This window comes from Bos indicus x Bos taurus, chromosome 7 (assembly GCF_003369695.1).
Source record: "Bos indicus x Bos taurus breed Angus x Brahman F1 hybrid chromosome 7, Bos_hybrid_MaternalHap_v2.0, whole genome shotgun sequence".
Classification (NCBI taxonomy): Eukaryota; Metazoa; Chordata; class Mammalia; order Artiodactyla; family Bovidae; genus Bos; species Bos indicus x Bos taurus.
This window is the reverse complement of record NC_040082.1, coordinates 2,391,854-2,403,979: the sequence shown is the minus strand read 5'-3', so window position 1 is coordinate 2,403,979 and position 12,126 is coordinate 2,391,854. Positions and strand designations below refer to the sequence as shown.

At 45.3% G+C, this 12,126-nt stretch overlaps 1 protein-coding gene across 3 annotated transcripts in view; it reads left to right on the top strand.

Moving 5' to 3' along the window:
• FER (FER tyrosine kinase) overlaps window positions 1-11,521 on the top strand; it is a 460,995-nt gene extending 449,474 nt beyond the window's left edge. For all 3 annotated transcript variants that reach the window (XM_027545475.1, XM_027545473.1, XM_027545474.1), the window contains 2 exons: window positions 1,120-1,242; window positions 2,571-11,521. In XM_027545475.1, the coding sequence (XP_027401276.1) occupies window positions 1,120-1,242; window positions 2,571-2,713 (266 nt within the window). In that variant the 3' untranslated portion in view covers window positions 2,714-11,521. The remainder of the gene's footprint in view (window positions 1-1,119; window positions 1,243-2,570) is intronic.
• Window positions 11,522-12,126: the final 605 nt, after the last annotated feature.

Here is a 12,126-nt window from a genome sequence, read left to right as displayed (position 1 = left end):
TGGCCATTGAATGATTTTCATAAAAAGCTTTAATTCATTGGATGTCAGGCATGAAAACAGTTGATGTACAGACAAGGCAACTAATCTTGGTACTGACTCGCATAGTGAATGTCCATAATTACTGTCTAGTAAGAAGGAAACTAATTCACACAGCTGGAGACGATGATCCTCCAGAACACTCCAGTCTCTGACGTCAGAGCAGTTAGCATAGCAATATTGTGCTATTTCCTTGTACTGTTTGCAAGAAAGAGAAAAGGCCATCCTACTCAAATTAACAAGACCTTTTTAGAGGCCAGGCATTTATAAATCCGGGAATGGCAGAAGGACTTTGGAAAATCTTGGAAATTCATAGCCTTTTTGCTTCCGCTCCTTGATGTCACATTCATTCCAGAAAGTATCTTTGTTTGGCTTTTATCTCTGTGTTTGTCTAGAATATTACCAAGGGGAGAAAACAAAACCAAGAGCTTAGCTTATGTAATGCAGTAAAACAGGTGCACCAAGATATTTTGACAAAACAAGGTACCATGTAATTTAAAGAAGTTGTTTTTATCAGCGAGCTATGTTAATTTCTACTCTATTCAAAACACAGAAAAATGAATTTTTCATAAATGAAACTGTCAGTGGAGAAAATGAGACCTTTAGGCATGTAAGAATATCTGTAAACAGTGATGAGTAAAAAAACTGATGTTAAGAAACTTTCCTTGTTGCTCTAACTTTGTAATTTCAGTAGAAAGAAATTGAATGCAGGCAGAAAACAATTACATAACTCCCAGCTTATTTAATCTCCTAGGCATTGATGTATACAAATTTATATCTTTTTTAGATAAACCATCCAGCTCATTTAGAGGTCACAGAGAGAGTAAACGTGCATACTGAGTGAGAATGTGCTCTTGGTGGGGGAAGTGTGATTTGGAAGGTGGTTTGGTTAAACTAACAACCTGAAGACTGTTCATTTAATTGGTGTATTACTCCTCCTGGAAAGCAAAACTAGCCAACAGAATAATATCACTAATTGTTGAGTCCCTGATAAGTTTAAACCTGTGACTGATACAGACATACACAATCAGAAATTGTCACCTGCTTACCCAGTGTGCTGGCTGTGATTTGTCCACCCTCCAGGGAGATACAGTTCTGAGAGTGACGTGTGGAGCTTCGGCATCCTGCTCTGGGAGACCTTCAGCCTGGGGGTCTGCCCCTATCCCGGAATGACAAACCAGCAGGCCCGGGAACAGGTGGAAAGAGGTGAGCTCAAGACACAGGGTGGCAGTGTTCACGCCGACACTGGGGCAGGCTGAGGCTGCGTCTGCATTTCCCGGGCAGAGGAAGGTGGTGCTGTTTGGGTGCGTGATAGACACAAGTGTGTGTGTGTGTTTAGTCACTCAGACGTGTCCGACTCTGCGACCCCATGGACTGTAGCCCACCAGGCTCCTCTGTGCATGGGATTTCAAAGGCAAGAATACTGGTTGGGTTGCTGTTTCCTTCTCCAGGGGATCTTCCCAATCCAGGCATCGAAGCCAGGTCTCCTGCTTGGCAGGTGGATTCTTTATCATGAGCTATCAGCAAAGCCCAATCGAAAAGGTGTTGGTACATCTACTTTTGAACCTGAAGGATGGTGCGGATCTTACACAACAAAAACCAACCACAAAGCCTTTGAAACATCCAGCGCCTTGGAAATAGAAGGCTCTAGGCTCTTCTTCCACTGCCTTTGCCTAGCACAACCTCTGCAAGGCTGTGCCATTCACTCTCTTCCAGGGAAACAGTTAAGAGGCTCAGAAACAGTACCTGTTCTATGCCAAATAAACACTGTTAATGTCCCTACTAATTGAAAGGTAGTTAGATTTCAGGAAGAAGTTGACAGTCGTGTAACAGTTCTAAAGGAACCCCGTGGTATTCTCAGACCAAAGGCAGGCCTGAGCATGTGATGCTGACACCCTCGCGTGGACCTGTGTGTCCACGGCTTTCGACAAATGCCAGCGCCCTAGCTTCAGGCCCCCCGCGGGGGCATGGTCGTAGGGTTGGGGGCAGGAGGCTGATTTGCCAGCGCCCTTCATAACGCTGAGGACATGCGCACAGGCACACACATCCCACCCAGCACCCTGCTGGGACACTGCCTGGTGACGCTGAATTAAAGATTCTTCTCAGCTGTAAAGCAATATGACTTGTATTCATGCTTGTTTCACTTTTGAGGTAATGTTTCTAAATCCTCATCCTCTCTTCACCTTCAGAAACCTGAGCTGAAAGGTGATTAAAAAAAAAAAACCGCCCACAGCATCTATAAGCTAACACTTAGAGCAGCTAAAACATGCACTTGTATGTAAGTTTCTCACATCAGGCTTTGTTCATTTGGCACAAACACAAAATGGGTTCGTGGCACTAGAAGGTAATGATGTTGCTCTGTGCTATTAAAACCGGCGTTACTTACAGGAAAAAAAATCAGCCTGCCCTAAAATGGCATTTTTGTTTCTGTTAACCGACAACATACGGTACTGCAAACTGTGCGATGCCCTGTGTGAACAGTGGTGTCTGGTTATCCCCGTCCTAAATTCTCTGTCCTTCTCTCGTGTCTTCAGGATACCGGATGTCAGCCCCTCAGCACTGTCCAGAGGAAATATTTAAAATCATGATGAAGTGTTGGGATTATAAACCTGAAAACCGCCCCAAGTTCAGTGAACTTCAGAAAGAGCTCGCGGTCATCAAGAAGAAGATCACGTAGTGACGGAGCAGCGTGGACGCGGCCTCTCCTCCCGCAGAGTAATACTGTTCTCCTTGTTAACCATGAGTGTATACCGTGTTGTGTGCAACCGTCTTCTAAGGTTACTTTTTTTATTAACTGTTTTTTTAAATATGTACTGTTTAAGGAAAAAAAAAAAAAAAGGCAAAGGCATTGAAGCGCAGTCCTTGCATGGGCGCTCCTAGCTCAGCCCCGCGGGAGTGGACAGGCTCGGGCTCCAGCGTGCCGGAGCCCGCCCGTCCTGCCCTCACCGGGCGCTACGGTGCTCCGCAGGGCCGCTTTCCTCCAGGCCCGGCTCCCCGCTGCCGCCCCGGCTGCGGACCCCGCTCCGTCCGTGCGTGCGCCACCCGGCACGCCGTGTCCGCGAGGCACGTCCCGACCAAAGTCAGCTTTCTGCGCCGCCAGGGCAGGAGCATGATGGTAAATATCACTTCACACAGAACTGTTCAGACCTCCCCGGGGTCTTCTCTCCTTTCTCGCCAGAAATAAGCATAAGAACCCTCCCGTTTCTTCCTCCGAGTAAGGCTGTGGTTTCCCTCCTGTTTTGTCGGGGATGGTGGCTGGAGTCCCCTCACAGAGCTGGCAGTTGAGGCCGCGGCTTTTAGAGGCCGTTTTGGACGGCTGTGACCTGTGGCAGAGTCGTGCCTCCACACACACACAGACACTCACACACACACACAGACATGCACACGTTATGATCTGAATTCATGAGCAAGGTTCTGAGAAATGCTTTCAGGAGCTCTTAGATACAGCCCTCTCGGCAACCAGAAATTGTTTAGGGAAGCTCCAAAGCACAAGTCCACAAAAGTCACAGCGCCTTTGAAGCGCCTTGATTTGAGAGGAGACATCTCGGAATGCAGTTCCTTTCATCCACGCCACTTTCCAGGGCTGTCCGAACTGAATGGTCCTAGTTCATAAACACATTCCTATGTGTGCACCCGTGGGCACGTGTGCACACTCACCCCCCCAACACACACACAGATGATACCAGGAAGTCAGGCAGGTGTGAATTTGGAGCGAACAGCTCTGAAGTCCAATGAGCATTATCAAGGAGGACGCTGTAGAGGCGGCCCTGCTTTGTCCGCTCTCTGTTCATTTACTCTCACACGGCTACCTGGGAACTCTTACCGTTAGCTGACAGCTGTGAGCGCGGTGGAGATGCGTCACGGGGAAACGCTGCCGAGTTCAAACTAGGATTCTCTTCAGCTGACTCTTAGCCGCATCCAGGGAACTTACCCCATCCCATGTTCTGTATATAGTTGCCTCAGGAAACACGTGTGTGTGAGAGACAGTCACGCTCAGGGGTAAATGTGCCTGGGAGCTTTTAGTGCGTGCTCCAGCCTGTGTCCAGATGCACAGCAGTAATCATTTGGTCTGCGTTCAGTGCAGGCGCTTATGGGATGGAAATGCCTCCTGCCCCATCCACCCGCTTGCTGCCTGGGAATATCACTGCACACGGAATAATGGTGAAGAGAAAAGGGGCTGTGTGTGCGAGTTTCATACATGTTTCATGATTACCACATCCGGACTAAAATGAAAGCATAATAAACTTGCCCTCAAAAATAATGCAGTATACTAGGCAACTTCTTTTAAAAGCAGCTTTGTTTCCCTTCTGTCAAATATGACGAGTAAGTGAAACCTTCTTTTGATGGCATAAACTGCGGTAGATCACAGCACAGACTCAAGATTAAGAGCTCTGCTCTACACTCACTTGCCAGCTTTCAAAAGCAAGAATAAAATAGGGACCTTTCTGCCCTTTGCCAATGCTTCCAAGTGCACTTCTGTAGCATTCTTTATTAAAACAAAACAAAACAGCCTCCCATCACTTAGCAGCCCCAAAGCTTAGCTCTCAGCAAAGAGAATGAAGGTTTGGGCTTTAATTTTGTGAACAAGACCTGAAGCTTAATCTTTGCATTCTGGTGGAAAGAACGAACACGGCTTTGATATTTCACTCATCCAGGCCGTTAGAATTTACAATTCACGTCATAACTCTATGCTTAAATTAAAGAAGCTTTTCCTAACATAATGACATCTGCAGCATTTAAATTCTATCTTATTCTGTGTCCCAAAGCAGGCTGTGGTGTAGTTCAGGATTAATAACTTCTTTCAGGGTCATATCAGTTGTATAGACTATTCAGTTTAATATAGGCACATGCATTAAGAAAAACTTATGCAAACCATTTTTTTTTACCATTAATTTTGTTGTGCTTGAAGCATAATTTATTCATCCCTTCTGTCACTGATAATTATTGGAATTATGTACTTTAGGAGGCTAATCCATACCCAGAAAGCTCACATGCAAATACTCCTCTGAATTTGCAAGTTGATGTAGGGAAAGAAGCTTCAGAAATATACAAAATAGATTTGTTTAGTAAGAAAACAGTGGTAACCAAAACTGCCACTGGTCTGAATGTAATCCAGCCAGGTCACAAATCTTTGTGTTGTGAATGGGTTTTTAAAGTGTGGCATCTCTTCTCCTGTTCCGTTTCTGTCGTCATTCCTTAAATTTATGACTACAGAGTAGGGGGCAGGTGAGCCCGGGCAGCTGGATCCTCCCCTGCATTTTTCTGTCTTGAGTCACCAAGGAACCTGTATGAGAAATAGACAGGTAGGTCATCATTTTTCAAGGAAAGAAACCTTTTATTGTCGGGTAGGCATTTATTATCAACACAAGAAACCTAAACTTATTTTGTGTTCCACGTAACCTAAGGTTACTTCCCAAAGCCGATATTCTCTTTCTCTTCTAGGAAATAATAATAAAGGGTGTGAATAGGCTTAGTTTAGATGCTCAAACCGGAGGTTTCATTTCAGTCCATTCTGTCACTGGGTCTCCAGTGACAGGTCTCATGTAAACATTTCTCTTTTATCTCCCAAATTTAATAGTCAATATAGTTCTTCATCCATAATCCACCATTCTATCACAAATACTCTATTGAAGCCTCTCACTAGCATTATCAGTGTAGAACATGAGTCTGATTGTTTCAGCCAGTTTTCATATTTCACAACTTTTTTCATTTGAGGGTCGTTTTTCAAAGAAAAGGAAGTGTTTGGTCATTGAAACAGTCTTCATTTCCTTTAAACCACAGTACGGTTTTCTTGCGTATCTGTAACTCGTGTTTCAGTCGTGCCATATGGTCTCACATAAAGCTTGGCCGATACCACCAACATAGCTATAGCTTCACAACTCCGGTGTGACGCGTGTCACGAAGGAAGTGTTTTAGTTACATGCCGCACACTGAGGACCTTACAGTGGGGTAAACAGAAACGGCAGCGCAGAAGGTCCCGTCGAGGCCGTCCTTCAGTCTCCTCGGTCACACCGCCCCCTAGTTTATTCCCGTGAGTCGGGGCGGCCTGAGAGCCTTCCTGAGTGTGCCCTTAACTTAAGGTTAAGTTATTTGCCTTAACCTTCCTTTTACATATGCGTACTCCCCCATCACAAGATTGGTATTTTAGATGTTTCTTATCAACAGAATTGACTGTCTGTAAACACTGTTCTGAGTCACATGGAGACTAATTTTTGTATTTAGAAGGTCACAGCCCTCACTCAAACAGAATAAATGTAAAATACAAAAGACAACAAAGGGGCAGATAACTGCAAAAGACACGGTTTCTTTATGTGTTCATATGTTAATTAAAGGAAAAAGATTTTATATGAAAATGAGTTTATATTACACTTCCATTATACTATTAAGTTAGCATGAAAGTTTACCATTAAAATAAAGTGTTACCTCTTTTATTACTAACTCTGATTTGCTTATAAATACCAGAAAAATTTTTATTAAATATTTTAGTTTTATTTATTTTCTCTCTTTTGAGTTTCATATCAAGTCTGAATACTGTATTATTTGGGAGGATCCAAAACCACATCTTAATTTCTGCCAAAGAAAATACACTGATTTAAAAGTCAGGATTTCACGTACCATGATTACCTACTTGAAGGAGATACTGGTACAGTTGCAGAGTCCCATAAAATTCTCCTTTAGAAGGTGATGCTATAATACAGAAGGTGTGTAAACTATATGTCTCAGTCATAATTCGATTTAAGGAAATATTTATTACCCCTTTGAAACCATCCTACTGCCTCATGCTGATTCAAAGGTTACCTTCTGAATTGTTAAGTGTAGACATTAAAACTCACTTAGCTGCCTAGTAAGGACTGAGATTCTTAGGTGGGAGGAAAACCCTACTGTACTAAATTCCTGATCACTTTAAATTGTGGAGAAGTGATGAGCATAGGCTTCAGCGCCTCTGCTAATTAGGCGCCAAGGCGAGCGTGTGCAAAGGAGGAAGAGAAAGATTCTTCCGCAGCAGGAAGATGCAGCCCCTACGGAGATTGTCGGTTAGTTAAAGCGGAACCAAGACTGACGGTGTCGCCGGGGGGCCTGAGGAGGGCAGGGCCAGCAGGTCAGCGCCTTCCCTACGCAAAGTTTAGCAGAAGCAAAGAGGTCACCCGCCAGCATGGGGCCTTCGTGCTGGCGAGCCAGCCCCTCTCCCGTCCACCGGAGCGGTCTCCCGTCCCTCGCTGCGAGCCTATGCCGTGCTGGCTGACACACGCTCACGGTCTGGCCGGCTCGCAGATTTGGCCACGTGTGTTCAGACTCATCAAAGTCTCTCTGTGTGTTAGTTATCTTGTTTCGTAAACTCAATCTCTGATTATTAACACCTTACTAGAAATCTGGTTGCAGCGGGGCCGGTCACATAGAAGGGAGAGCATGCTGAGATCAACGCTGCTTCACCTTGTGGCGGATGTTAACTCGTGGGCTCCGAGAGGCACCCCAGAGACACCTTCTGGGGATGAGCTCTGCTCTGGGAAAGCGTGCGGTCCAGCAGTGCAGGAGGAAAATGACCACTGAATAGCAGTGGTCCTTGTCTTTACACTGGTGGCATGGGAGGGAAAGCAATTGGGGCACCGTCCTAAAGCCCATCTCTGCAGAGCCTGGCCAGCCAAGGTCAGACACGGAAGGCAGAGCAGAGACACCGGGAAGGAAGACCGAAGGGCAGAAAGCCATCACAGAGAACCAGCGCGGTGACTCAGGGGCTCACCCGCCAGCAAATACATGCAGCGTCAGTGAGGGAGGGCAGCCCTCAAGGGGAGTTTTGAGCTGCTTCCCGCTGTATGTTACTAAACTCATGTAGGTCTCAACTCCCTGTGACATTTCTTAAAGGACAGAGTCAGCCGTTGATCTGATTTTCTCTGCGTTCCCTGTACTCAAGAGGAAGCAACCGCTGCATGGTTCTTCTGGAAGACGGCAGACACGAGAGGTTCAGCCCACCTCTTAAGCAGCGAGGAGCTGAAGGTGGTACACGTGTGGCTGAGGGGGTCAGCACTGGAGAAGAGCGCCCACGTTGTATTTTATGCAAGAAAAGATCCCTCCTGAGGGGCTCCTGCTTGCAATGTAAACAGATTTCCACTTCCCTCCTTGCCAGCAGGCTTGTAGGAGCTTCCAAAGAAGAACGTTTAGGAGTCACTAAAAAGATTCACATCTTGAATTCAGACATTACCTTCCCAAACGTCACCGCTGAAGTCAGAAGATATGAGTGTTCTACGGGGGAATGAAATGTTCTCAGTAATGGCAATGACCCCAGCAGCAGCAATTTGTAATTTGTAATAAGGTAGCAGCCTTACCCATTCGGGAGCTTTTTCTCAGTATCTGCCACGTCAGGTTCAAGGAACCCTGCTGGGTGCTAGTTTGTCTGTTTTCTTTCTTTTCTTTTTTTCTTTCTGGTTGGTACTGATTTTTTTCTCTCATACTCAGTTTCTTAATCTTTTTAACGAAACAGAAGAGCCTTCTCTCATCAGCTTTTATCAGACAGTGTCTTCATCGGCTTAGACCGAAGAGCTCTGGTGCTCAGGGTGCCTCCCAGGGAGCTCCCAGGCATCCACCCACCAGGCCGACTGCACACGCTCTGCGAGAGGCCCTGGGGCAGATGCAGCTGGGAACACTGAGAGGCCATGTCATGGTCTCTGGAGGACACAGGACGACTGGGTGGTGTGTGCGTGACCACTGTCAGCTCTTGGGAGATGGTCCCAGGACAGAAGGACCACCTTGCCCAGGCAGACGCGCCCTGGGAAGCAGCCTGCTGACTTGGCCGAGGAAGCTCGTTAGGTGACCTAACACCTCCAGAGAAATGTCAAAACACTAGTGGCTGTTTTCAACCTCTGGGATTTTCAGTCTCCCCACTCCACTCTTCTCTGCCAGGAAGTTTCATTGTTTCTTTCACTCTCTCTTGTCAGTAAATGTCTGAAAGTATTTCGGTTGTACAATATCAAAGTTTTTTCATCACTTCAGGAAAGAGGGTAGCAAGTATGAAGACTCCAGTTTAAAATAAGGCATCCACCTAGAGACTCAGACCCCAAAGCGCCATAGTGTTGCAACCAAGCTCTGCCTTCCAGGTTCTCCCAGAGCAGTACTCTTCTCCAAAGCCAAACATCACTGTCCTGGCTGTCGACAACATCTTAGAATGAGCACCTTCCAGAATCTATCCAAAGCAGATTCTAAAATGACACACTAAGAAACAAGATTTCAACAATTAAAGTGATAACAGAAACACTATTTTCATCTCTCTGTACTCAGTTAAAACACCCATGAGAAAACTGGAACCATCCAGGCAGTTCATCTTAGCAGCAGTTAGTGTCTTATTTTGAAAGAATAGGACGGATGTCAGTGGGAAATAGCAGTGTTCTGAGCAACACAGGATGAGTATAAGATGGCCGTTAAAAACCCTAAATCCCAATTCCCACATTAAAACAGCAAAAATCTGAGGATGAAAAATGAAATTGTTTCTAAACTTACTAATTTTCTTCACATCAAATTGTACAACCTTGGTGGGGGTTATCTTTTGGGTTACCTGAAAGATATTTGTGAAGCAAAAAATTAAATCCCCTCCCTCCAACCCCTGATAGGAACTTAAATTTCTAAGTGCCCTGGATTCAGAAACTTAAGGGCTAAGAGGGAATCTGGAATGTTATTACTGAGATCCCAGGCAAGAGGACCATCCTGGTTTAATCCATGTTTTTGTTTTTTCAAACATGAAGACAGTGGGGTGGGGGGTGGGGGGCAAAATACTATTACCTAGAAATTTTCCTTCGGCAAATAGTTTGACTTGGTAGAAATAAACTTCCTTGCCTGCTATTAAGAAATGCCCAACTATTGTAAATAAGTGCAGAGGGCATGGTGCCCACAGCCACGCTTACTACTACTGTGAATGTTTTCCCCTAATCCAAAGCATAGTAGGTATTATATTTAGATGACAAGATGCTATGGCGGCCCATTCCCTGCTGGTCTGATTGCTTTGTGGAAGACCAATTCCAACAGAAATGAACTTACTTGCCATGATTTCTCCTTTGATCCTAGGCCTTTCACGCTTGAAATGCACAGAAAATATACATGTTTTAATGGAATTCACTGTCTTTGACTTTCCTGTCAAAGAGATTGGTTCCAGAAGGCTCACCTGATTCCCCATAACAAGTATGTTTTATAATCCCCTGTGATTCTAAATCCAATCCCAGCTATAGGTTTTGAGCATCAAATCAAAATCAAAGATAAAGGGGAACTGCTAGACAGGGGTTTTGGTTATTTCAGATTCATGACCAAAGTGGCCAGAAAACATGAAACTCCCTCTTGCTTGATGACCATTTCACCATATGAAGTGTCAGTTACCCCATGCCGTCCTGCGACAGAACCAGACTCTCACCATGGACCACTGGCCGTTTTCCTTCTGCATTGAGGTTTCCTACTGAAACAGCTTCACTAGTCAGAGGCGTATAGATTTTATGTTTACTTTATGCTAAATATACTAAAGCAGACAGCCTGCTTAAGTAACATGAATCCAGCAGGGCTTGGTGGTGGTGTGAGTTCTGTTGACTTTACAGTATGGTTTCTTGGTGTTTTCTCTTGGTTTGGTCTGGTGGGTGCCCTGGAAGATCGGACCTCTCTGAAGTCATAGCCATACAACCACATAGGTTTAGGAAAAGCCATATAAATACAGGAGAATCAGGTCGAGTTGTCACAGTCCCGGGAACAGCCCTGACTTCTTCAGGGAGCACAAGCACACAGGAAGCAAAGACAAAATGTATAGATGTTTTCTGGGCCGTTGGGCGGTGGCACTCTGGCCCAAGCTGGACAGCCCCTGGCGCAGGCCGCAGCAAGTGCAGCAGAAACGTGCCTTTCTGGGTTGCTTCCGCTCCCTTGTGTTAGAAGACGAGGGTGGGGTGGTGCGGTGGGGACGGGCCTGCCCTCGGCCCCCCACGGGATGGGCCTCCCGCCGGGAAGCCTCGTTTTGAGCTGGGTGCTCTGGGCTACGGCTTCCTTTCAGTGCCAATGTTGTCAAGTTAAAGCACCTGTAATCTTCTGTTGTTATTTTAAAATAATATATTTGTGAAGCAGATTAAAGAAACACTGGAAATAGGGTGCCTCTCATTAAAAGCTCAAGTGTAAGACACACAAGCAAGGCCTTTGGTGAGTTTGTCTGTCTTTGTAAAACAAGTCTGAAAGTGAAAGATGGATATCTGGGTGGGTAGCTGTCTTGTTTTTTACCGTGTTTAATGCGGATCTGTATTTAACACTTATTTATTTGTTAGTTTTACATTCAGAAGAAATACACTTTGGCTAACATTGTAAGATGTTTTTAAATTGTTTTCTACTTTTTTAAAACATAATTTCATCGTTTTTGTACACGTAGATCATTTTTGAATAGCCCCTTTTTCCTTTCCAATAGACCAATTACCGCTCATAGATCGGTGGGACTTTTTTTAAACTGTATCCTTATAATAAATGTAAAATATTTGTAGCAAACTGTGCCTTGTCTTGTTTAATCTTTCCATCGTGTTTATGTTCCTCTTCCTATTCCATATAAATATTCTCTAAGCAGAAGAAAAGGGAGGGGAGGTTTCCATGGTAACTGGCCTCCTAGGGACGAATAGTGCTCAAGAAATTATTAGCTTTCAGTTTCTCTGAAATGAAGACTATGCGATCCGATGACAATGGGCGTGTGTTGCTTCCAGTCTGATCACTGCTTCCTCTGTTTAGAAGTCGAAACTGAAGTTCAGGTCCCATTTCTCTGTGCGGACTGGCTGTTTGCCAGGGTTTCTGCAGCTGTTGCGTCGTAGCAGGATTTGTTTAGACATAACGAGGATTCAGGGGAGAAAGGTGGCTGAGAGCGATGTTTGGAAAGAGACTGTGCACGCCGCTGCTGCATGGCGGTTACCCGGATGCACCTTTGACGGCTCGCATTCGGGGCTGAGCGGGTCACGGAGCCAATATTCTGGACTTCTGTTTCCCCTTCAGTCAGCAAATCGATATCTTTCTAAAACGCAGGCTGTGGTATTTACACGGGTTCCCCTGCGTTACACCAGGCCCTGCCCCCTCCTCTTGTATTGGGAAGGGCAAGCACAG